We start from the raw sequence: 27,443 nt of genomic DNA, 5'->3' as shown, positions 1-27,443 counted from the left end.
AATACCTTCTGATGGATTGTGTAGAAACTGTTTGACACATTAGGCTTGGTATGTGATGTGTAGTTTTACTTGCAGTACAGAATTGATAACTAGACGTCATTCTTCAGATCTGATGAGACCATGTGGGCAATGCCATAAAGAGGCCTTCACCGGGGAATGTCACACCGGTCCTACTCCCGGAATTATGGTGTGGGACCCCTTTAGTCTTCATTCCTGGTACACTAACAGCTCAGCGTTACATTAATTTGTTTGTGAAACCAGTGGGATGGCCATTTCTCCAAAGGGTTGCATGAGCCATTTTTCAACACAATAACGCAAGTCCACATGTTGCTTGTGCTACTGTGAGCAACCAACATGGTCTAAATGTGCTATCATGTACTGCAGCGTCTCCGGATTTGTCTCTCATCGAGTACATTTGGGACATCATTGGTTACAAAGGGAGCTGCCAACAGCAGACCTTGATGATTTGCTCAAGTGCATTTAGCGTGGCAGAACAATCCTCAGACAACCAATAATAACGTCATTTGTAGCAGCCAAGTAAGTGGAGGGATTTCTGCATGTGGCGCCCAAATGCAATACTGAATAAATCAAGATGCTTTAAACATTTTGTTTCCAGTTTTTCATAATTTTCATTTCGTTAACATGTCTATCCATCCTTTGATTTCCATAATTCTACGACTTTCCCTTCTTGGTCTTACAATTTCAGTGCTGAGCGTAGATTGAAGTATGCAGTAAATAGCTAAGGTCCTGCTAATGGTGGTTGAAGGCAGACAAATGTTATCATTTAGCTCTGTGCTCATGGAAGAGATTAAGTATGCCCTAATCCAGACAGGGGTAACATAACCCCTTTAATTTTCATCACTGTAAATTGCTAATGTTCTGAGACTGCTTACTACGCAGAGTATAGGATGGATGGTCATGGCATCTAAGCTCGTACTACACTAATGCGTTCTTTATGCTCTTCTTCACGGCTCAGACTGGGGACAAGAAAACTGTCATTGGAAACCGAAAAGAACGAGCTAAAACAACGTCTTACAGAGACATTATCAGAATTGGACCGCTCCCAGGTGTGTGCCATGTGGTGGACATGACTGGCATCTTCCTGTCAACTGTGTGCTATGAATGTTTATCCACGTATCATTTTTTCACATTGCTTCATCTTCATATGCACAATTAAAGGGTTTTCCACTACTCCGACAACCCCTTCTCAATCTGAGTGTTTGCCCCTGTTAAAATAATAACACCTATACTCCTCTCCTGTGCTGGCGCCCTTCCAGCGGTGTTGGCACTCGCTTGCCCGGGGCTCATGTGAGGTTGTTACGTCACCCGAACCCTGCGCTCTATCAGCACCAGCTACATCTCTTACTTCCTGTTAATGTTTGATACATTCAAAGGTGGGGACAGTGAGTAGTGGACAACCCCTTTAAGTCTTGGTTCTAAGACCTAAACGCATTACCGAGGTTTTTAATATCATGGCCAATCCGAGCCCCAGTGAGATAAAACTGCAATACAAGGCACAGTCACTACTGACAGTCCGATGTGTGCAGTGCAACCAGTATTCACCCGATCTAAACAATCAGGAGGCTCCTGCGATTAAACCATCTGAGGGGCTGCTGAAAGTCAGATCCCCACTGATTGGGTATTGATGGCCTATCCATACGAGAGCTGTGAGGGAGCACCAGAGAACCTTCATTCTGTTCATTGGTAGGAGTAGGGTGATCCAGTGCTGGACTACTTTCCAATGAATCACTGACCACCTATGCAAAGGAAAACCAGCTATTTACTGGTCCTATACCTATAAATGCTGTGTCCCTGTGAAGACCCGGGGTCTTCCGTGGGCGTAATACTACTCAAGACAACACAGGGTGAGGGTAAAACAGTGTGGCAATATTTTATTGAACCACCAACAGAAGTCAACATTCAGGTTCATACACATAATAGTATGTCCTTCTTGACCAGCCACAGAAATACACATACATTCACAGGTTAACACAAACAGAATAGTTTCTCTTGGCTTAACAAATCTAGACGTCTGGCTGATTAAGATTAGAAGCTGTTTCGTCACAGTCCCTAAAGCACCTGATTGGAAAAAGATCACGTTTCCATTTTGAGTACATTAGCCTCGTTCTTATATCATTTATTTTCTTTGTATTTGTATATTTGTATAGATGCAGATGGACACACTGCGGGAAAAGCTGCGGTGCACGCAGGATCTACTCTCGGCAAGCCAGCAGAAAGTGATGCTATTGGGGGAGGAACTAACGACTGTCTCTTCTATCCGGGACCGAACTATCTCTGACCTTCACAAGAGCCGCCTGGAAACTGCTGACCTTGCTATTAAAGTGTCTGATCTGAGTCTGCGGTATAAAGAAGGAATGGGGCAGTGGTGGCAGGAGAAGACCGCACTAAGTCATAGCATGGAGGTAAATGTGATGATAGTTTGGTTTAGTTGTGTGACACTACACCCTCCCAGGCATCTCCTATTGTATGATCATCCTAGTCAGTGATATATAACTGTTGTTGAACGTAATAGTTATCGAAGTAAACCTGAAAAAAAAAAAAAAAAACACATTTTCATGATTAAAGGGGGATAACAATGGCATGTGCCCTAAACGTCTGATAATAGATGAGGGTCCTACTCCTGGGATCTGAATCTGTCTCCTGAAAGGGGCCGCGGTGCACGCTGTCAGGGATGGCCAGATGTGCTCTGCACTCTATTCATTTCTATGGGAGCTCCGAAAATTGCTGAGCGAGCGCATCTATTGGACGTTTACGGCATATCGCAACAATATGCCATAAACCCTCCACATGGGACAATTCTTTAAAGACTGAATTAATTTAGAGAATTATGCTAACAACAATATCAAGCATGTTAAAAAGTAGCTTCTGATTTTCCAGTTTAGAAAACCCATTTTCATGTTCTGTATTCAAGATCCTCACCAGTTGGCCTTTGTGGAGCGTTGGTACGAAGATGGCATCCACCTTTGGAGGACCTGCTTGATTTTGCATTAAACAGAGAACTTATTTTTCATTCCTCCTTTGGTGGCGCTGCAGGGAAGCTGAGCACGTACTGCCGGATTTCTCCACATACTGCAGCTGATCGCTGGGGTCCCCGCAGGGAGATACTTTGTTATCCCTCCATATCACACGTAGATATTGTCCAAAGTAGAAAACGGCCACGTTCAGTATTTGGTCAGTACTAGTAAGCCGAAATCAGGAGTTGAACAATTAGAGGAAAGGTATAAAATAAACACGTCACCACTTCTGTATTTTTCACCCACTCCTGGTTTTGGCTTACAAATACTGATGTAAAATACTGACCAAATACTGAACGTGTGAACGTGGCCTTAGACTCAATATATTGTTGCTCCCCCAGATGAATCAAAGTGTCATTTTGGTTTCCCCAGCCATTCTGATGTTGAATTTTGCCTATGGACACACGACCAGAGATTTGTCCTTTACATTTTCTCATGTAAGGCAAAAATCAAGATGCTTCAATAATGGAAGATTATCCAGGTCCTGTGGCAGTAAAGTATCCCCGCACTACACACTAGCACTCGACGTATGGAGATTGGTATGATGTTCTCACTGTGACATGCTGTGTATTGGTTGAGGAGTAATAGGAGATGGATGTTTCTGGTTGTCCGCACTGCTGCTAGAAAATTAGCCATTCCAGTAGTCATTCTCTTCTCTTCTTGCTATGTGTTGGTGTTATACTGGATAGGACTGGGTGAGTGTTGTAGAAATACATTCTTTTCTGGCTGAAATACTGATTACACAGATACCTTTGCTGAAGAAATCCGCTTTGTGGTTCTTCTTTAATCACCATTTGAAGTTTTCTACTAATTACATTTTGGTGCACAGGGGCCGGACTGTACACGGGGTCTTCTCCTTCCAGTCTGTGATTCCCCGGCCCCTCCGCTGCCTCCGTTCTGTGAATGACAGGTCACTGCTGAGATCTCAAACAGGAGGCCGGTCATTCACACACCGGATACAGCGGAGGGGTCGGGGAATCACAAAAAGGGAGGAGAAGACCATGTGTACAGTCCGGCCCCTGTGCACCGAAATCTAATCTAATCAAAAGGTGATTAAAGAGGAAAAAGAAAGCGGATTTCTTCATCAAAGGTATCAAATTAATCAGTATTACAGCCCAATTGCAGCCATGTCTTTACATTACAAAATCATGCTGGTTTTAAATGAAACAGTGCCCTGTGTAAAATTAAAACAGAATATACTCTCTTCCCAGGTCGGGGTTATTCCAGCAATGTCGGCGCTGTCAGTGCAGCCATCATCACGTGAGTGAGTGTCCACTGATGGGATGCCATAATGTCATACAAGCACCCGCAGACACAGCGCCGACATCGCCAGGAAATAACCGCTCGAAGGGAACCGAATGAACTTAATCTCTTGAACCTAATGCACATAAATTCTCTTTGGACACTTGGGAATATTAGTCCTGTCTCACTATGTGTATGTCTGGAGCATGGCAAGCAGTATAAGTGACCTTAGGACACCATTGAAAGAAGACACTCTGACATGACCAGAGCAGAAGAAGAAAAGCAAATAGTTGGATTTATACATCAGACAAAACGTCTACATCATGTTGTGCCAATTGTGATGTGGTGGTGAAAGGGAGAAACCCTGTACCCTGCACCAATCCTTCTGGCCCTGCACTACATATACAGCAATGTGTCATGGCCTGGTATTGTACTAATGTCTGCATTGTGCCACACATGCACAAACCCTGCAGACTACATCTCAGTGACTATTTTTCTATATTTCAGGCTAAGAGAGACCAGATCATGAATCTGAAGGCTGAAAAGCTGAATTTGGAGAGCAGCCTACATGAAGAGAGGCATCACAGACAAGCACTTCAGTGCCAGCTAAACCAGGAGAAAGACGCCAGCCAGGTAACCCAGAGACAGAGCAGAATATCATCTGTTATGGTCATTCTGTTGTTGGTAAGCATTGGGGCCGGTTGGTGACCAGCGTGTTAGCTGCCAGTCGCCTGACTCTTTTTTTTAGACTTTGTGCACATTAACACTTTAAAAAAAAATTGGTTGGGATTTGCAGAATCCAAGAGAGTAAGAGTCTATTTACATGGCGGGGTCATATGGCAATTTTTGTGCAATCATGGTAAAAAGCTGCAGTTTTTTGCCATGATTAAAAGTCTCAATATGAGCGCGACATGTCAGTAGCTGCTTAGGCATCACGCAAAGGGGCAAATTACAAATGTAGGATTCCTATCTTCAATAGCGACCGCTGTGCACATTATACAGACGTTTGTTCTCCTAGATTCTGCTAGATTACAGAATCTCTTTAAATGTACCTTGATTTATGGGAGAATATTCCCCATATGTCTGGACACAGAGAGGCTACAAGTCCTAATACTGCCCTGCAGTAACTGCCAGCACACAGACTGCACTCAGTGCATTGCCATGTAATGCACATGGGATATCATGTAAATAATTGCATAGGCTTATAATGGATGGTCTTGTTGGTATATAGGTGCAGTTGTCTGAGAGCAGGAGAGAGCTGAGTGAGTTGAAATCTGCCCTAAAGGTTGCGCAAATGGAAAAGGAGCAGCTGAGAGAGGAGAGACAGGTGAGACATATACCATGGTATTCCTAGCCCTGCTTTTCCTCCCAATCCTCCTATATATTCTTGGGGTTGAGCGTTTTCTTTTTGTTTCCTCCTCAGGAGTTGATGCAGTATGTGAGAAGGCTGGAGGAACGTCTGGAAAAACTTGCAGATGAGAAATGGAGAGAGGACAAAATTGTTGAAGAAGACGTTTCAGCAACCTTAAGTAAGTCCTTTATTTAGTGATAGCGTCTTGAATGTAAGTCACATATTTGGGGATCTATGTAGGTGCCCACACTAGACAGAATCGTGCAATACATCTTCCAATTAGGGTACATTCATTACTGGGCAAAATACTTGCTAACATATGAAGAAAGTGGTCAAATATAGCTTTCTCGAGCTTGCTTTTATCAATGGAGTTGTGATCTTGGTTCATCTCATTAAAGGGGTATTTCCGTCTCATCAATTGATGGACTCCTGTCGATCCTGAGAACGAAGAGGCTGCAGCCCATTTCAGTTTTTCCTCTGTGCCGGGGAAAACTGTGACAAGGACGCAGCTCTGCAGCCACTTCATTGTCAGGATTGGTCAAAGTCCAAAAGGCCCTATGCCTAGTGATCATAAAGGGAATATGTCTCAAAGTTTTTGCCTCACAATTTGAGAGTACCTTGATTTGGAGACAGAGAACCTGATTCCACCGATGTGTCACTTACTGGTCTGCTTTTTGTAATATTGATAAAATCACTGTTTTATCAGCAGGAGATTATCACTAGAGGACTAGTAAACCTGCCACCAGGTTGTCCTCCATATTCATGAGCTCTGTATAACCCCACCACCACTGACTGGCAGCTTTCTGCCTATGCACAGTGTACACAGAAAGCTGCCAATCAGTGGTGGGGGTGGGGTTTTACAGGGTTCAACATTCAGAAAACTGATCTGCAGCAGAAAAAAATAGTGATTTTATCAAAATGACCTAAAGCAGCCCAGTAAATGATATATCACTGGAATCAGGGTTTTTGCCCCTGCATCATTTTGTTCTCAGATGGGGTAGCTGAAACTTGCTGACGGATTCCGTTTAAGTGATGGCACATCCTATCGAAAAGATAGGGATACTCCTTTAACCCCTTTCCGACCTTGTCAGTAATAGTACTTAGCTGTGTCCTGGGCCTATAGGGCCAGCTACGTACTATTACGCGTTCTGTGATCGCGCCCGTACACAAGCGGTGCGATCACCACCGGGTGTCAGCTGATTGTCACAGCTGACACCCGGTGCTATGTGCAGGGAGCGGTCCCGCACATTAACCCCCGCAATGCTGCGATCGAAGTCGATCGCAGCATTGGGGTGGCAAGGGGGGAGGTGATCGTTATACTCACCTCTCCTGCCGGCGTCCAGCAACGTCTGCGGCGCCTTCTGGATGTTGTCATGACGACCCGATGTCGTTATGACAACATCCGGGTCCCCAGGAGACAGAACGTTACTTTGGTCATGCGCAGTGCATGACCAAAGTAATGTCTCCCCTGTGTGCAACGCTGACAGGCTGCATGACAAAGGGAGCTGCAAAAAGTGAAAGTCTGCCATGCAGCCGATCAGGCTGCAAAAAGTGAAAATCCCATAGTGGGACAATGTGTAGAAGTAAAAAAAAAAAAAAATAGAAAAGTGAAAAAAGAAATAAGAAAATTTTTTAAAAAATATTAAAAAAAAGAAAAAAATAATCCCCAAAAAATAAAAATATATTGAACCCATAATATTTATTTATTACGAAAAAAATAAAATAAACCAATAAAAGTACACATATTTGATATCGCCGCATCCGAACGACCTGACCTATAAAACTGTCCCACTAGTTAACCACTTTAGTGAACACGGTAAAAAACGAAGCAAAATACAATGCTTTATCATCATACCGCCAAACAAAAAATGGAATAACACACAAGCAAAAAGACGAATGTAAATAAAAATGGTACAGCTGAAAACGGTATCTTGTCCTGCAAAAAACAAGCCGCCATACCGCTCCATCATTCGAAAAATAAAAAAGTTATAGCTCTTAGAATAAAGCGATACAAAAAAATTATTTTTTCTAGAAAATAGTTTTTATTGTGTAAAAGCGCCAAAACATAAAAAAAACTATATAAATGCAGTACCGCTGTAAGCTTACTGACGCGAACAATAACGCTGCATTATCAATTTTACCACACGCGGAACGGCATTAAAAAAAAAAAAAATTCCTGAATTGCTGGTTTTTGTTTATTCTGCCTCCCAAAAATCAGAATAGAAAGCGATCAAAAAATGTCACATGCCCGAAAATGGTACCAATAAAAACGTCAACTTGTCCCGCAAAAAAACAAGAAATCACATGACTCTGTTGGCCAAAATATGGAAAAGTTATAGCTCTCAAAATATGATGATGCAAAAACTAGTCTTTGCAAAAAAAGCGTCTTTTAGTGTGTGACAGCTGTCAATCATAAAAACCCAATATGAATCTGGTATTGCTGTAATCGCACCGACCTGAAGAATAAAGTAGTCTAATCAATTATACCACACGAGGAACTGTGTAAAAAAATAAACTCTAGGGCTAGGGTTGGGGGTAGGCTTAGGGTTGGGCTAGGGTTGGGGTTAGGGTTGGGTTAGGGTTGGGGCTAGGGTTAGGGTTGGGGTTGTATTAGAGTTGGGGTTAGGGTTGGGATTTTTTCAAATGTAAAGAAAAAAAAAATGATGACAATATGGCGACCAGTGTTGAGCGCAAGTGCTCGCTACTTGAGTTTGTATCGGGTCCTCTGGTATGCACTGAGTATCGCGGGTGTTCGAGTGACATGCTCGAGTCTCTGCCCCATATGCTTCGTGGCCAAAAAAAGCGTTGCTGGGATTGCCTGCCATGCACGAGCGATCCCCGCATGTTTTTTTTGGGGTGTCTAACAACCGTGAAACATGCGGGGCAGGGACTCGAGCACCTGCGATACATGGTCGATACCTGATTACCCGATGCAAACTCAAGTAGCGAGCACTTGCGCTCAAGACTAATGTCAACTTATTCAATATGATGACCTAATGTTATCACATTCTGTCGTACCTCTGGTTTCAAAATGTACACTATACCCCTTGATAAAATCCTTGAGGGGTCTAGTTTCCAAAATGGAGTCAATTGTGGGGGGTTTCCACTATTTAGGCACATCAGGGGCTCCCGAAATGCGACATGGCGTCTGCTGTTGATTCCAGCCAATTTTGCGTTCAAAAAGTCACACAGTGCTCCTTCCCTTCTGAACCCTGACGTGTGCCCAAGCAGTGTATTTTCCCCACATATGGGGTATTGGCGTACTCAGGAGAAATTGCACAACAGTTTTTAGGTTCCATTTTCTCCTCTTACCCTTGTGAAACGAAAAAATTTGGGGCTAAAAGATAATTTTTGTGGAAAAAGTTAAGATTTTTTTATTTTCACGGCTTCATGTTCTAAACCTCTGTGAAGCACCTGGGGGTTAAGGGTGCTCACCACACATCTAGATAAGTTCCCTGAGGGGTCTAGTTTCCAAAATGGTGTCACTTGTGGGGATTTTCCACTGTTTAGGCACATCAGGGGCACATACGCTAATTATTCAAGCAAAGTTTACAGTCAAAAAGTCAAGTGGCACTCCTTCCCTTCTAAACCCTGCCATATGCCCAAGCAGTGGTTTTCCCCCACATATGGGGTATCTGCTTACTCAGGAGAGATCGCACAACAAGTTGCATGGTGCAATTTCTCCTATTACCCTTATGAAAATGCAAAACTGGGGGCTGAAAATTTTTTGTGGGAAAAATGTGAAAATTTTATTTTCACGGCTCCATGTTATAAACTTCTGTGAAGCACCTGGGGGTTCAAGGTGCTCACCATACATCTAGATAAGTTCCCTGAGGGGTCTAGTTTCCAAAATGGTGTCACTTGTGGGGGGTTTTCACTGTTTAGGCACATCAGGGGCTCTCCAAACGCAACATGGCGTCAGCTAATTATTCAAGCAAATTTTACATTCAAAAAGTCAAATGGCGCTCCTTCCCTTCTGAGCCCTGCTGTGCGCCCAAACAGTGTTTTTTCCCCACGTATGGGGTATCTGCATGCTTAGGGGAAATTGCACAACAAATTTTGGGGTCCATTTTTTCCTGTTACCCCTGCAAAAATAAAAAAATTGGGGTCTAAAGTAACATTTTTGTGAAAAAAGTTAAATGTTCATTTTTTTCTTCCCCATTCCAAAAATTCCTGTGAAGCACTTGAAGGGTTAATAAACTTCTTGAATGTGGTTTTGAGCACCTTGAGGGGTGCAGTTTTTTGAATGGTGTTACTTTTGGGTATTTTCTGTCATAAAGGCCCCTCAAAGTGACTTCAAATATGATGTGGTCCCTAAAAAAATGGTTTTGTAAATTTTTGTTGGAAAAATGAGAAATCGCTGGTCAACTTTTAACCCTTATAGCGCACTAATAAAAAAAAAAATTTGGTTCCAAAATTGATGTAAAGTAGGGAAATGGGAAATGTTATTTATTAACTATTTTGTGTAACATATCTCTCTGATTTAAGGGAATAAAAATAAAAATTGTGACATTTTCACAAAATTTCCAATTTTTTCACAAATAAACGCAAGTGATATTGAAGAAATTTTACCAGTATCATGAAGTACAATATGTCACGAAAAAACATTCTCAGAATCAGGGGGATCTGTTGAAGCGTTTCAGAGTAATTACCTCATAAAGTGACAGTGGTCAGAATTGTAAAAATTGGCCTGGTCATTAACGTGCAAACCACCCTCGGAGGTTAAGGGGTTAAGGGATAGGACACAGCTGAAAATTGATACTCAGAGGAGTTACATCTTTGAGTTTGTTTTCTTGTATTACACAGGTTCTTCAAATTCACTGATAGGTCTCCCTGACTCAGATGATGAGTCCATTGAAAACATGAGGCTACCTCAGCAGGAAGACCCCTATAAAATGAGTGACCAGCTCTCGTCTACTTTACCTGTCTTCTCACGAGAGTGTCAGAGGGTAGTGATCAACCAGCCCGCACCCATCGCATGTCAGCTGCAACCACTTCCTGAGGACAGCGCCGACTCTGTGAGTAACCCACTGGCCAAACTGGTAAAATGTGAGATATAAGGATGACTTGTGTGGACAGGCGCGCCAGACCTCGATAAAATGTGAAAAAGATTAAAACTTAGTTGGTATTCCGAAGACTCAAACTTTCCTTAGGTAAATGAAAAATAATGAGTAGATTACCGCTGGATCGTTATTATTCCTATGATTACATGTATTATATTTTCTGTGTATTGTATATTATTTGTCATTTTAGCACCATTTTATATCTCCAGTGCAGCTTCCAATGTCATTCCTACACCGCAGAGAACATGCAAACTTTATGCAGATAGTTTAATAAGGGGTCAAAAAAAGGGGGCCCTTGATGGGTAGAGGACAACAATCTTATATGGCTCATTAGTTAGCATTCTTGTTTTGAGTTTGAGGTCCTGAGTCTTAATCTGACTAAGGGTGAAATCACAGCATAGCTTGTGTATGTTCTGCCCATGTTTGCATGGGATTCTTCAGCATACTCTGTTTTTTTTAATTAAAACAAATACGTACTGATAAGATAATTGGCTGTCTATGGAATTGACCCTCATGTATGTTTAAAGCACCACTCTAGCGGGTTGTTTTTTCATCGCTGAAGTAGTGCTGCTAATCTAATGTCGCTGACTCTAGTCTTATACTAATCCGCCGTTTTCACAACTTCTGACTGAACGGAAATCAGACGTAACCGTCACAAGCTCTCAATGTAAGTCTATGAGTGCCAGAATAGGACATGCACTGAAAAGTGACTTCCGGCTTGCTCCAACTAACACTGGAGCGATCCGGCAGGTCACAACCGGCGGCGATAGAAGATAAAGGCCGCGGCGGGTACGTATAAGAGTAGGGGCAGGGAACTTACATTAGAAGCACCACTCCAGCGGTAAAATAAGAACATTATGTTGGAGTGGTACTTTATGAAGGGGAGCTTATATATTGAGTCGCATTAGGGACGTGGACAAATATGATTGTCAACGTCCGTACAGCTCTGTGGAATATGTTGGCATTTTATGAATTTCAGAAGTCCATGATTAGGACTGTCTGCAGCCAAGGGTGAAATGAAATATCCATCCATACTAGGGACTGGCACAGTTCTGTGTTACGTCGCTCAGCTTTGCACTTAATCGTTAGAGGTTTCAGCCGCTAATCTCTCCATATACCATAAGGCCGTCCAGCTGTGAGCTCCTTGTTTCTCACCTTCTCCTTATCGGTAGATCCTTGGGGAGCATCTTGCTGGATAATGCTGACAGCTTGCCAATGCTCTTTGTCAGTTTTACCATCAGACGCAAGCCGCCATCTAACTCCGACCCCCACTGCCCCCCCCCCCCCCCCCCCCCTACCATTATCACGGCAGACACATGCAGCTTCAGGTGCACTAAAACCAACAAAGACGGAGACCGTGGAAAGGACAGGAAAGAGCTTGCGGTCAGCTACTCCCTGTGCGTCAAATTAAGATCTTCGGCCGTTGACGAGCACACAAAGTTCAGAGCGCGGACGGATGATGGCGTAGTGCTCTGTGGAGATCTCAAAGCATTAACTTTTAATGTTCAGCAGATTTTCTGCTCCTTCCTAATAGGATGTTCTGAAAGTGAACTGCGGCTCTTCCAGTAGCACCTCTGTGGTGCCAGGATCGGCCATTCTCCTACATGAGCAGCAGTTACACATTCTGGAGCTCTTCGTACAAGCAATTTGCTTATTGCCGTCTCCAGCTGGAAGCGAAATCATTGATCTGTTCATGCTGGCGTCTTTCTTGTTTTCTATCACCCATCTGCTCTGTAGCTCGAGCACATTGTTTTTACGACACTCTGTACTACCGTATCCCTGTCCTTTGCCGTTATATGTCTCCATACACCTTTCTCGCATGATAACGACACCTTCTTGCACTGCAGATAGGCATCTCCCTCATGTCTCTGTACTCGGCGTGGTTACACACACCATGCAAGAACAAAGTGCCTATAAATCTGCAGTGTGGGGTGCGTGCTGGAAGTGCCAGCCGTCAGGGGTCAAATGAAATGTACCTCCATGCCTAGTTAGTTTGCAGGTCCATTAAGCAGGTTATAGCAATTTATGATCACACGCAGCGCACTTACTGCAGGAGCTTTCTGATTGTGTGCCGTGGTCACACTGAGCTGTCTGCTGTCAGATCAGGCGTCCTGCTCGCTCTGCTTCTGTATGGCGCCTGCCCACACCTATACCAGCTTATATGTTTGATTAGATTTAGTGATGGTCGGGATTACATCCACTGATCACCTGCTGTGTATTTGAGAGGCTGTTTAAGCTGCAGATTGCTTATTTGTCTTGTCTTAGTCTTACAATACTTTTTTTTTCGCAAACCTTTTGGACCCAGGGTCTAGGCACATCATAAGTCATTCTTATACATCAGAGGTCAAAGGAAGAATTTCCATACCAAATGAAAAACTATAAAGGAAAGTCTTCTATTATGTGGATGACATGGGCAGATACCGGACAGCACTTTGTGTCCTAGAACGTGACACCCACCTCTCCTCGGTCACCTGCGCTGTGCTCTCAGGTCCATCTCACTGGATTATGTAAAGTTTACGCCCAAGGTCTCAGTTCGTCCCCCACTCCACTGGCCGGGTCCCTGCCAAGTCACACCTGCCGTAACCCTAAATCTTACTTTGTCTTCTCATGGCACCTGGCCAGTCACCCTGGCTGGGCTCCTGGTACCTGACTGTTTGCATAGGCTGCAGGTTTGTACCTGTCTGTGCTGCATTCTTAGTAGCCATTCTAGATATTGCACTACTTTGATATTTATGGCCTAAGTTCAGGATAGGGTGTCAACATTGGATAAGTGTGGGTCTGACACCCAGCACCCCACTGATCAGCTGTAATGCTGGCAGCAGCCTGGTATAAACAGTGTGCAGGCAAGAACACCAGCAGGATATCTAATATCTGATGTGTTTAGTAGGTGGTGACCACAGCACTGACCAGGACTCTGCAGATCAGCCCAATATTAAAATAATAGGACCTGACCTGCAGTACCCTAGAGCTGCTACTGGACAGTGTGACGGGGCACTGCTGCTCCACTACATACACTGAGTGTATCAGCTTACTGCTAGCGTGCCATCAGCTGACCAGCGGGGTGCAGTGTCAGACTCACCTGATATTGGGAAACCCCTTTAGGCTATGTGCCCACGATGCAGAAATGCTCCGGATTTTTTCCTGAGTGTTTCTGCATCTCCCTGGCAGAAAAAACACATGCGGATTGTACATGCGTTTTTCCTGCCAGGGACATGCGGATGTGAAGCGTTCTTCACATGCATTTCCGCATGCGGGTTGACAAGCGCTTTCCAAGCGATTTTAGCATCGCTTGGAAAGTGCTTGACAATTTCGTCACACTATATAAATCCATGCAAACGACATGGATTTATATAGTGTGACTGAAAGAATGGTAAAAAATAAATAAACTTCTGATGGCCCCCGGTGTCCATAGCGATGCGTCCTGGCTTGCCAGCAGCTCGCGGTGGACTCGACCTGCCATGACTTCATTTTAGTCATGTGACGGGTCACGCAACCGCCGACGTCAGCGGTCGCGTGACCCGTCACGTGACTAAATGACGTCACCGCAGGTCCTTTTAGTCTACTGCGAGCTGCCGGCAAGCCAGGACGCATCGCTATGGACACCGGGGGCCATCAGAAGGTAAGTATAATGTATATTTTTTATTTTATTCTTTTTTTTTACAGGTACTATGGTACCCTGGTCCGGAGGAGAGTCTCCTCTTCTCCAAACCCAGGTACCATCCGCATATTGAACCGCATGTTTTCCGTATGTGCACATGTAGTCATGCGGATATTAAGCGATTAAATGCAAGTCAATGGTGGCGAAAACACCGTGATTCCGCAAAATAATTGGTAGTGCTGCGGATTTTTCCGCAATGATAATCCGCAGCGGAAATTTCCGCAGCATGTGCACAGCACATGCGGATTATCATTGGGGAACATTGCAGACCTTCTACCAAGCGTTTTTAAGCGTTTCTGCAGCAGAATTGCCGCTGCGGAAACGCTTAAAAAACGCATAGTGGGCACAGAGCCTTATACTTCTCCTTCAGGCTGAAAAAAGAAAGCTGTTTCAAAAACTGCAGTGGCATATATGTGTATGTGTGTGTGTACATATATATGTATATGTATGTGTATATATATATATATATATATTTAATATATTATATAACCTGAGAGAAACAAAATGACCATATACACTGCTATAAGTAAGTAAAAAGCAATAGTGCATATAAATAATATTAGGTACTTACTAGTAAACAATGTTTTTGATCAAAAAAGCGTAAGACTATGGGCGCATGTTGAGTATTTGAGTACAGAAATTTCTGCAACGTTTCTGCATCTCTTGGCAGCAAAAACAATGCAGAAAACACGCATTTTTGGTGCGTTTTTTTATGCATTTTTCTACAATGAATGCTTTTTGGACCTAAATAAAAAAATTTGAAAAAAGAAACATGGAACATCACTCTAACCTTTGGATCACTGTCAGACCTGGGGTAGGTATATTGGGTTAATTGAAATGATTAAAGAATGTGTCTGTTTTATTTCCAAATATAGTGTTTTTTTTCTCTGTGTGTGTTTATTTAACTCTTTACTTACAGGTTTAGTAATGAGGTTGTCTGGCTGATACTTCTTCATTACTAAATCTAGGGCTGGGTGTCAGCGACACCTAATCCCATCAGGGCTGTGGAGTCGGTAAGCCAAACCTCCGACTCCTCAATTTCCATGACTCCGACTCCCTCATACATGGCTCATGTAGCACAGATTCATCTCAGCTAAAAGTCTAGACCCTTAGATCAGGAATAGGACAGACATTTATGGAACATTTCATAACTTTCCCAAATTATTATGAAAAAATATTCCCCACAAACTGCATTGAACTACTGTACCCAATTTATTCTATATTTCAGGAGTTGGAGTCGGTCCATTTTATACCGACTCCACCAAAATGGACATATAAGGAAAAAAAGGGAAAATTTCAGCCTACCATGCATATGCCGTAAGGGTCCACTGGTGCACGGAAATCCTTGGTAGCAAATCCAGGGATGAGAAGCAGATAAATGATTAGAAAAAACTCCAGCACCTTCTCCGTATCCATCACAAGAAATGTAAAGTTAAAACGTCCATTTTATTAGTTCCATTAAAAATGCGCCATATGTAAGGCAGACCTTACGCGTTTCGAACCAAACAAGGGTTCTTAATCATAGGTTACATTGCTATGGTTAAATGTAACCTATGATTAAGAACCCCTGTTTGGTTCGAAACGCGTAAGGTCTGCCTTACTTGTGGCGCTTTTTTAATGGAACTAATAAAATGGACGTTTTAACTTTACATTTCTTGTGATGGATACGGAGAAGGTGCTGGAGTTTTTTCTAATCATTTATCTCCACAAAAATGGACACGGACTCGGACTCCACAGCCCTGAATTCCATTATGTAACCCCATTACCCCCTTGCAACTGCACCAGGGCATCAGAAAGAGCCTCCGCTAAGTGCCAGAATTGGGACTTCAAATATGAAGTGCCATTTCTGGGGCAAGTGAGGGCTGGTATTTTTATCCTAGGAAGTGACCATTAGGCCAACATGTTCCCTGGCTATTAATAACAGCTCACAGCTGTTTAGTTAGCCTTTACTGGCTAGATTACAGGGGGACCCCAGAAAAAAATTGACGCAGGGTCCCCTATAAAATCTCGCCAGCAAAGGCTAACCAGACAGCGGCGGACTGATATTAATAGATCCTGGCCCCCTCCAAGGCTAATAACATCACCCCTCAACTGTCCCAGAAATGGCACATCAATAAGATGCGCCAAATCTGGCTTTTAGCCCCTGCTCTTCCCACTTGCCCTGGTGCGGAGGCAAGTGGGGTAATAGGGTTGGGGTTCAGGTCAGCCTTGTATTGGCAGCTGAAGCCCAGAGGTTAGTAATGGAGAGTAATAAAATGCCCCCATTATTCACCCCATAGTAAAAGTGTTTAAATAAAGACATAGGAAGAATAAAATCCTTTATTTTAAATAAAAGTCTACCCCATTTTTTACACATTTATTTAAAAATTAAAAACACAGTTATACTCACCTATCGCCCAATCCTCTGAAGCCATTATCCCCTGTAAAAGACAGAAACTAAAAAGCAACCTCACTTAATGCCCAATCCATTTGAAGCCATTGTCCTCTGTAAAAAAATAAAAATAAAAAAAACAATTATATCCTTGACCTGTCCGAAGTGATGAAATAATCCATAGTGTCCCACGAGAATCTGGATCAGTTGCACAGCAGTCACATCAGCAGTCACTGACACAGGAGTGTAATCGCTCCTGTGTTAGTGTATAGCGCTGAGCTGCCGTGAGAGAGCCCCGGTGACCTCACTTATGGCACTGCTGCTGCATGAAAATTTTCTCAACCGGCAGTGCAGTAAGTGAGATTACCGGAGCTCATCAGCTGATGAACTCGTGTGACTTTTCTCACAGCAGCTCACCGCTATACACTGTAGGAGCTATTATGCTCCTGTCAGTGTGTAGCCTGCTTCCGGGTAGAACGGTCACATCATCTACAAATGATCCACTCACTGTGGGACACTGTGGATAATGGCGGACAGGTGAGGGATATGGTGGTTTATTATTTTTGATATTTTTCAGGGGACATGGGCTTCAGGGATTTGGTTTTAGGTGAGTATAATGTGTTTTTTTATTTCAATATTTATTTATTTCAACTTTTTTTTTTTTTCTTTACTGTGAGCACAGGCGCCTGCTGATGACTTCTACCATCAGCAGCGCCTGTTCTCGCTGTTATCAGTGACAGCAGACTTAGGCTGATGGGAGTAGTACTCTTTCATCAGCCGACGCCTGTGACCTGCGGTCAACTCTTTGTGCGTTTTTGACGCTTTTTTCACCCATTGCCTTCAATTGAGTCAGTCAAATGTGCAGCAAATCTGTAAACATTTTTATACCTGCATTTTTGCTGCGGATTTGACTGACTCAATTGAAGTCAATGGGTGAAAAACGCGGCAAAACCGTACAAAGAATTGACATGCTGCAGATTTAAACGCACAGCAAATCCTGAAAGGAAAATTACTGATCATATGCACATCACTCCAGGATTGTCATTAACTTAACTGGCATAAGGATTCCCTAGCATTTTTGAGCCAATTCCGCTCAGGGGAAAAAAAGCCGCAGAAATGTACCAAAAACGCACAGTGTGTACACAGCCTAAAAGTCATCACACCGTGACAAGGTGTACCCAGTTGGGAGGATCTTATCATATGTATACACCACTAGAAGCTGCTGACTTGTTTAGTCCTCCTTTTCTGGTTTCGGAAAACCCCTTTTTCCCGGCTGCTGTTTTATAAAACAAACCGCTCCTTTCTCACCCTCCCCGGGTCCAGCACGGAGTCTCCATTGCTGCTCCCGGTGTCTGTTATTGTCATGACATCGTCAGCAATTCAGCCAGTCAGTGAGCTCAGTGGCTCATTCTGCAACTCGGGTAGAACCGCTGCGCTCAGTTACTGGCTGCAGCGCTGTGGACATGACATCAGCGCTACAGACAATAACAGACACCAGGGACACTGGTGGAGATTCGGCCCTGGTCCTAGGTAAGGCAAGTAAAGCCCTGACTATTGGGTTTTTTGTTTTTTTTAAACAAACTGCAGCTGGGGGACAGGTTTTATGAAACTGTAAACCCCTTTAAGCCAGGTTCCTGTAATCACCAAAACATTGAGGCCCCTGTGACATTTCTATGTTTCCATTTTAGTGAATTCCTATTTCAAGTTCACTTTTCATCATCTGAAACCAATGATGGTTGAAGTGGCTTCTCGTAAACCTAAAACCTGAATGTGTAGGTGAACAGATGCGGAATGGATACTTATTATTGATCAGCTACTCTATAAACAGAGCATGGCATTGTGGCCCAATCTGTGGGCAGCAGGTTAATATATAGCTTGGTGTGACAATAGTCAGTATAATCTGCTGTAGTGTAATTCCAGGTCATTCTGGGCTCAGGAGTCCCGTGGTCTGGACTGCACGGTGATTGACAGCTCTAATCTGCTCACAAATGGGGTGCATGCACCACGCAACAGGTTCCCTTTAATAACGTCTAATAGTATTTTTGGTCTGATTGATATGTTTAGTAGGTGGTGACCAACACTCTGAACAGGACTCATTGCAGCTGCTGCAGAATCTGTCTGTAAAGAGAATATGACATCATCACATCATTACTAGTGATGAGCTAGTAATGCAATCCCTGCATGTGGAGGTGTATGACAGATGTGACGCATGCAGCCGCAGCAACACTTTCATCGATGCCGAACACGCCACAAATGCTCGGCGAGTACCCGAGCGTGCTCGTTTAAAGGGTTTTTTTCTGCTTTTGGTTGTTAATACTCCTGGTGGGAGAAAAGAAATTGCTTGTCACTTTTTTTGTGAAGTGGCTCCTGATAGAATCCACTCCAAACTATACACTGTCCAATCAAAAGGTGGCACAAAACACTTTAGAAAAAAATAAAGTTTTCAGAAAACTTTGAGAACTGTTCAAAGTAGTTCTGGAAAAGAAAAAGTCCTCTAAAAACTCCCCAAGAACAAACAGAAGCGGTTTCCACTAGACCGCCTCAAAAAAAAAAAAAAAACGGTGTGCACATGACCTGAAAAATGCAACCAATTTTCCTTTTTTTTGCAGTTTTCTTCCTTTTTTTCCTGCAAGAGTTAACAATTTTTCTATTTTTCTATCAGCAGAGCCGCATGAGGGTTTTTTTGTAGGACAAGTTGAAGTTTGGGGCTTACGTCTGGCCCCCGCAAAATGGGATTTAGGCGTATGTGCTGACGGGCCATTGACTATAGTGATGCAGTCATAGTGTGCTCTGTCGGGCGTTGTTTTGGGCTTATACGCCTATTGGAGGTGGGCAGCAAGATATAGTCGGCTACATCTTGTTGCCCAACTCAAAAATAATGCACGACAGAGCACACTGTGTCTGTATCATTATAGTCAAAGGCCCCATCAGCGCATACACCCAAATCCCATATTGCGGGGGGTCTGGACTTAAGCCCCAAGGGAACCACTGAACGTAGGAGAAGACGCCATGTGAACATAACCTAAGGCTTGCATGCTGCTACTCGGCCATAGAAACTCATGTCATGGAGCTCCCCGTTCAGTTTCTGTGCGGTTGTTAATGCCTGAAGAATAGTGCACTGGGAAAGATGACATTTCTGTATTATGCGTCTCAGCACTCGGTGACCCTGCTCTGTAACTTTACGTGGTCCCTCTTCGTGGCCGAGTTGCATTGGTTCCAAAACATTTCCATTTTTCAATAATACCACTCATAGATGATTATGGAATAATTAGGAAGGAAGAAATGCCATGAACTTACTTCGTTGGCGTTTTTAGCGTTCATGAGTTTTGCGCAGTCAAAAATGCTTTTTGTTTTTGTCTTGTACCTTTTCTGCACCAATTTCAGGCAAAAAGTCACATAATACATTATAATGTTGCATTTGCATAACATTTCTGGCATAAAAAGAATCACTCCGGGGGAGTCTGGGGTATATTTGCACAAAAAAATTATGACTTTTTTTTAAAAAAAAAAAAATAATGAATTGGCCGCAAACAGCGAAAATAAAAAAAAACACGCACAATGGTGACCAGAGAAAAAAACACAGACGAATAAATAGAAAATAGTCTTCAAAATAGGCGTAACTTAAAATTTGACGCAAGACAAAAAGCAGTAAAATCTAGACAAAAATAGGCAAATCTGCTCGAATAAATCGGGCCCATAGTGTATATCGGGAGTTTTCTGACTATGGAAGATGTAAGGGGTACTGATCTGTTCTGGGTTTTTTTGTTTTGTTATTTTTGACACAAATGTTGCAAATCTATAGATAGGGTGTGAATACTTTTTATCTGTAAAATGAGCAGGTTGCTCCCCTCTGAAGACTAGACGCTGTATCACAAAATGTAACACAAATGTGAAGAAGCAGCTCCCCAATACAGAAGACATCTGCAGATGTTGGCAGTAGACTGATCACACTCATTGTCACACTTGTCGTAGCTGCAGAGCTATTCAGCGTATTGATGCTATGAGCCGTAATACATAATGAAAGGAAGCAAGAATCACACCGAACCCGAAAATGCCGAACAATCAGACATTTTACCCTGCAGGTCGGGCAAACAAATGAGACATTATCTGACTTAGGATATATGAGGAGGGGATTTCTGATCCCACGACTGTCAGAAGTTTCCTACACAAGACACAGGTGATGTTTGGCAAACATTTCCCCCCTTTGCTGTGGAATAGGGCACAGCAGAGAAGGGATGCAGCCTGCGCCGCGCCGATATAAATCCGCCTCTCTCCAGTGGGAGTAAAAGGGACTTTTACAGCCGGAGGCCATAAAGATGGCAGGCGGGGAGGGGGAAAGATGTACAGCATTGTCAGGACGCTTCAGAATCAATTTTCAGCATCATTAGATTCTTTTCTCCTGCAGTCAGACATAGGGAGAAGCTATGAGAGAGGGAAAGAATGGGGGTCCGGGCAGGGAGGAGGAGGAGGCTGCACAATTTGCAAGTGTAATGGATAAAATCAAAATAGAAGTCTTTTGAAGAGAGTTGAGAAAGGGGGAGGAAAGGAGCAAGTGAAATATCAGAGGGAAAAAGAATGAGACAAGGCACCTTGACAAAAATATTGACAGACATATTGGGGGAAATTTATCAATTCTATCCATTTTGTGGAGAAATTGCATTGGCAAAAAATGGCCATATTCATATTGACATCTTTCAAACCATATCAGCTTCTACATTTTCCTTCGGAAGGATCTTGAAGGAATTCTGTTGGAAACCTCCACTTATACTTTCAATGGTAATACATAGTATACATATTTTACCGCTAGTTAGAAAAGCACAGTCTGCTCCCCTGATCCATACACAACAAACTGGAAACAGAGGCCAAAAGGGCACTCAGGTGATGGGATTTATGGATCACCCTATGTATCCCAGAAGTGTTCTCCGTGCCTAGTGCAATCCTACACTGTCCTACACTGATAACGCACCAAAAAGAGCCTGAGCCCGAATTCAGACACCCGTGTCCAGGACTCAGCACCCTCATCTGCAAATCCTTCCCAGACAAGATTTTAATTGCGAGCTATGCAATAAGCCATACATGTCCAAATCTGGCCCACAGGGTGGGGCCCATTATACTGTACGGAGAACTATGTGGGGCCCATTGTTCTGTATGGAGGACTATGTGAGGCCATTATTCTGTATGGAGGACTATGTGAGGACATTATTCTGTATGGAGGACTATTTGGGGCCCATTATTCTGTATGGAGGACTATATGGGGCCCATTATACTGTATGGAGGACTATGTGGGGCCCATTATTCTGTATTGGGGACTATGTGGGGCCCATTACACTGCATGGAGGACGGCATGTGGGCTCCATTATTCTGTATGGAGGACTATGTGGGGTCCATTATTCTGTATGGAGGACTATGTGGGGCCCATTATACTGTATGGAGGACTATGTGGGGCCCATTATACTGTATGGAGCACTATGTGGGGCCCTTTATACAGTATGGAGGACTATGTGGGGCTCATTATACTGTATGGAGGACTATGTGGGGCCATTATTCTGTATGGAGCACTATGTGGGGCCCATTATTCTGTATGGAGGACTATGTGGAGCCATTAATCTGTATGGAGGACTATGTGGGGCCCATTATTCTGTATGGAGGACTATGTGGGGCCCATTATTCTGTATGGAGGACTATGTGGGGCCCATTATACTGTATGGAGGACTATGTGGGGCTCATTATACTGTATGGAGGACTATGTGGGGCTCATTATACTGTATGGAGGACTATGTGGGGCTCATTATACTGTATGGAGGACTATGTGGGGCTCATACTGTATGGAGGACTTTGTGGGGCCATTATTCTGTATGGAGCACTATGTGGGGCCCATTATACTGTATGGAGGACTATGTGGAGCCATTATTCTGTATGGAGGACTATGTGGGACCCATTATACTGTATGGAGGACTATGTGGGGCCATTATTCTGTATGGAGCACTATGTGGGGCCCATTATACTGTATGGAGAACTATGTGGGGCCCATTATACTGTGTGGAGGACTATGTGGGGCCCATTATTCTGTATGGAGGCCTATTTGGGGCCCATTATTCTGTATGGAGCCCATTATTCTGAATGGAGGACTATGTGAGGCCCATTATTCTGAATGGAGGACTATGTGGAGCCCATTATACTGTATGGAGGACTACGTGGAGCCCATTATACTGTATGGAGGACTATGTGGAACCCATTATACTGTATGGAGGACTATGTGGGGCTATTATTCTGTATGGAGGACTATGTGGAGCCCATTATTCTGTATGGATGACTATGTGGGACCTATTATTCTGTATGGAGGACTATTTGGGGCCCATTATTCTGTATGGAGGACTATGTGGGGCCTATTATTCTGTATGGAGGACTATTTGGGGCCCATTATTCTGTATACTGGTTGGCCGCTACTTTGTCCAAGTTTTCATTTTGGCCCTCGATGGGTTTAAGTTTGACATCCCTGCAATAGCCATATATGAGGCTGCCAGGTTTGGTCAGGAGACCCACAGCCAGTCCGTACTCAGACCGTGATACATGCACTTCTGAGTTCGGCCTAAGTGAGTCTTCCCCAGTTTATTATCAGATAATTAATGTGATCAGAATCATAAAAAAGAGCATAATACAGATCTAGCATCCAAATCAGCCTGTTGCACACTTCTACTACTGTGATAATAAATGGGATACCCACCTTAAAACCTAACTTTATGACAGATCTGTCACCAAATTTCACAGTACAAACCACATACATTATTAACTACATCTTTAAAACCTGATGAGGCTGGAGTATTTATGAGCTGCTTATATTAATATTGGGCATGAAAAGTTTCAAATAGGATTTTACAGCCATTCTGGTATAGGTTTTCAAAGCAAATACACCAGTTTCATCAGGTCTAAGAGATCTCTTTAATAACGTATTCAGTTTGTATTGCGATATCTGGTGACAGGTCAACTTCTAATCTGAAAATTCAAGTGTGAATTCCGTTAACCTAAATATTCTCTTTATGGTGCGGCATTAGCTGTCCATGTGATACAGAAAAGACACTGTGGTCTTCCATGATTTTCTTTCTGTGATAAAATTGCGGTCACAGGTGCCATTGCATTTTTTTTTATTGAACCACTTAACACCTTTTCTTTCCCAGTTTACAACAATAAGACCACATAAACCAGTAAAAAAAAAAAGATTAACAGGAAGGGTAGTGGAGACCAAAAGAACCCAATAACAGGTGTATAGGATCTCAGTGATGTCCATCAGGCCACCGGTCTGGCAAGGTGGTGTTAGACCAATTCTGATAGAAACCATGATGCAGATGTGAATAGAGGCTAAGAAATAGCACTGTTCTGTATTATTTTTAAGCACTGTTGGAGACTTTGATTTTCTTATGAAATTCTCAATAAGTTTGATGTGTCACATGACCCTCTTCCCATTGAAAAAAATAAAGTTGGATCCAAAATGGCCGACTTCAAAATGGCCACCATGGTCACCACCCATCTGGAAAAGTTTTCCCCTTCCCATATACTAATGTGCCACAAACAGGAAGTTGATCTCACCAATCATTCCCATTTAATTGAGGTGTATCCATATAAATGGCCCACCCTGTAGCTAGGCAGGATTACTGTACAGACACCTACACACGAGTGCATGGCAGTAACACTAGATGATCGGTTCCCCAGTAATGTTTTTGGTTCTCGGGGCTGTTTGTGCTTTTAGTAACATGTCAGTCAAATATGTTTTATTTATTTTTCTTGCAGTGGTAACTTCTGATCCTCACATCGAAAACGTTTTTCTAGAAGATTGTGGAAGCAACGTCCCACAAATGGAAAAGAAAGACACTGAAGTCATGCCTTTCTATGAAGCTCTTGCGTTCTCTTCCCATTATGGCGCCAGGGAAGTTTTGCACCGCGTCCAGACAGCCGCCATTATGCAATGACTGAACTATGAGTTAGACTTCTATGCCTGTTTTTCTTTTTATTCTTTTCCAATGAGCTACTTTTCTGTACCATTTGCAGCATTATCGCCTGCTCTGTGCACACTTGCCACCAGTTACACAAATGTAATAATTCTGTTTCTTTAGCACATTGTAACCCAATACTGACCTTTTACATTAATACTTGCAATATTCACCTGGCAGTATAACTTTGGCACTAGGTTAGCTCCGCTCTGAATTGTAGGACACTTAATAATATGTATAACAGTGTTGTTTTCTGTAGGAAAGGCACCTAAAGCACCAAACTAAACTGCCATCAAGTCTATAGCAATAATATTCTTAAGGTGGAAGCATACGTCATATGTAACGTCACCAGATACATTTATATTTCTCACTATATGTTATATATTTTCTATTCTTATGCTTGTTTTAGTGTCAAGTTTTTTTTATAAGTAAATGTTTACTCATTTTTTTGCATTCTTTTAGGAAATTTTGGCAAAACAAAGACAGAATATTGATATAGTGACTGACACTGGTAACCCCGCACAGTTAGAGAGACTTGATGTAGGAGTATGGTTACTTATTACTTACTGAGAAGGGTGCTAGGCTCTCATATTCAGATCTTGTGTTCAATATTGAGTTACGTTGTAAAGTCTTTGGAACCGATTAAGTAAGACTGCCATTTTGTACGCCAGTAAGAGAATCTGGAGTTTTTGCAACTTCATCTGAGAGTAGCATAGTAGAGACCTGATTCCAGCTACATATCACTTACTGGGCTGCTTGCTGCAGTTTTGATACAATTACAGTTTTCTCTGCTGCAGATCTAGCAGTTCTCTGAATGCTCTAACCCCGCCCACACCACTGATTGGCAGCTTTCTGTGTACACTGTACATAGGCTGCCAATCCGTTGTGGAGGTGGAGTTATACAGAGCTCATGAATATGGAGGACTACATGGCAGCAGGTTTACTAGTCCTCCACTGATAATCTCCTGCTGATAAACCGTGGTTTTATCAAATCTGTACTAAGCAGCCCAGTAAGTGATACATTGCTGAAATCAGGGTCTCTATCTCTACATTATGCTGCTCTCAGATTAGTTGACAAAAACCTGGTAACAGATTCCCTTTAATGACGGCAGAGCTTGAGGAAACTGTGCCTAATTCATTAAGAGGTTAACTAGGCCCATCTCTAAACTGACATGCACCTCAGCTAAAATTGCAACTCCATCCAGAGGCTGGTGTACATTGCTTACGTAATTTACGCCACTTTAGTGGCATAAATTATAATGAATTTTTCCGGTCGAGCTTTGCCACACCCCAGATCTACTCATTTTGGCACTAAAAATGGCAAAAATCGCAACCTTTTTTATGCAACTTCTGGTTAAGGAAAAAATTTGCAGCATTTGAGGCTGTTTTATGCCAGAATTCTGATGAAAACTCTTTGCTAAATTATACCTTTTGAGTTCAGTGCATTCAGTGTTACAGCTTAGCAGCCAGAAGTTTCAGTTTTCTCAATGAGGCATATTTGTACATGCCGGAAATAAATATCCAACGTAACAGTATGTCTCTGCCCCTGCACAAGCAATAAAATAACAGTTGTAACGAGTTATGTAAAAACTTAATTCCATGGTGGGGAAGACTAAGGAATAGGCATTTGGTAATGGTGAATCCCCTCATCACCAAAATAATAGAGAAAGACATATGCATAAAAACATTTCTAGCCAAAAGTCTCTGTTTTATCAATACAAAAAAAACATATTCCAAATTGTATTTTTATTGTGATAGGACACCCGGGTGTTTATCAAATTCTGTAATGTGTGTGTCATTGTTTTTATTCAATGGGGGTGTCATTTATGTAATGTAGTGCAATGGTAAGAGTGCTATTTTAAATTAGACCTGTCGACTCTCTGACTTGTCTTTTAATAAATCCTTATATGAATTCTACATTTCTGGAGTATCTGTTCTTGGAAAACTGTTTTGTGTTCCTTTCTTATTCCTTTTTTAAACATATGAATAAATTGGCAATTGTCACTGTCTGGCTTTGTGTATGCTGAAACAGACATATCAGGAGAGATAAAAATGAAGGGTCAGCGGTTCGTCATGCTGATAAGTCGCATGCCTTCTCAGCGCCGTCCTACTCACTGCGTTAACTGCTCTGATCTACCCAGTGTCAGGCCATCGCGCTGAACTGCCTCTTGCAGCACTCCCAGCTCTGCTGCATTTCCCTGTTGGTGAAGAGTCTCCACCTGGCTATAGGGAGGCGTGGCCAGACTCTGCAGCACTTTAACCCTCTGTGTCCTGGCCTATCCCCTGCCAGCAGGGGATATATTAGGCAGCTCTTCCCTCCACACTTTGCCTGTACTCAGGTCCCTAGTTGCAGTGCGTCTCTAGTATCCTGCCAAGGTGCATTATAGTTTTGTCTCTCCTGTTACCAACCCAGCTTGTTTCCTTGTTTTCTCTGACCTCTCCGTTCCTGACCCCGCCTTTGTATATTGATCCTGTGCTGTCCACCCCAATCTCGGGCTGTCTGACCACGTCTTTGTCTGCGCCCTCTGTACTTCGTGTTTTGCCTCTGACCCGTAGGTCAGCTGCTGCTGGTCCGGGAACTGCCCTGGAGTGGCACCTAGTGACTTACCTAACAGCCCAAGCCTATCCTCACCATCAGAGACGCTAGTGAAGACCACTTAGTCACACACCTCCAGGGTAAGACCGGCCAGTGGCGCAGTGGGTCCATACCCACCGCCGTCACAGGCTTGTTGTATTTC

General features: G+C 43.0%; 1 protein-coding gene across 1 annotated transcript in view; it reads left to right on the top strand.

Moving 5' to 3' along the window:
- Positions 1-26,709, top strand: part of CALCOCO1 (calcium binding and coiled-coil domain 1) — a 48,682-nt gene extending 21,973 nt beyond the window's left edge. The window contains exons 7-13 of the mRNA XM_073662975.1: positions 977-1,067; positions 2,169-2,423; positions 4,785-4,910; positions 5,509-5,604; positions 5,701-5,806; positions 10,435-10,646; positions 24,506-26,709. Of these exons, the coding sequence (XP_073519076.1) occupies positions 977-1,067; positions 2,169-2,423; positions 4,785-4,910; positions 5,509-5,604; positions 5,701-5,806; positions 10,435-10,646; positions 24,506-24,511 (892 nt within the window). The 3' untranslated portion in view covers positions 24,512-26,709. The remainder of the gene's footprint in view (positions 1-976; positions 1,068-2,168; positions 2,424-4,784; positions 4,911-5,508; positions 5,605-5,700; positions 5,807-10,434; positions 10,647-24,505) is intronic.
- The last annotated feature ends 734 nt before the right edge of the window (positions 26,710-27,443 follow it).

The sequence above is a fragment of the Phyllobates terribilis genome, unplaced genomic scaffold, assembly GCF_046119375.1.
Source record: "Phyllobates terribilis strain yellow unplaced genomic scaffold, ASM4611937v1 Scaffold_2__4_contigs__length_985480577, whole genome shotgun sequence".
NCBI lineage: Eukaryota > Metazoa > Chordata > Amphibia > Anura > Dendrobatidae > Phyllobates > Phyllobates terribilis.
This window is presented reverse-complemented; position numbering and strand designations above follow the sequence as displayed.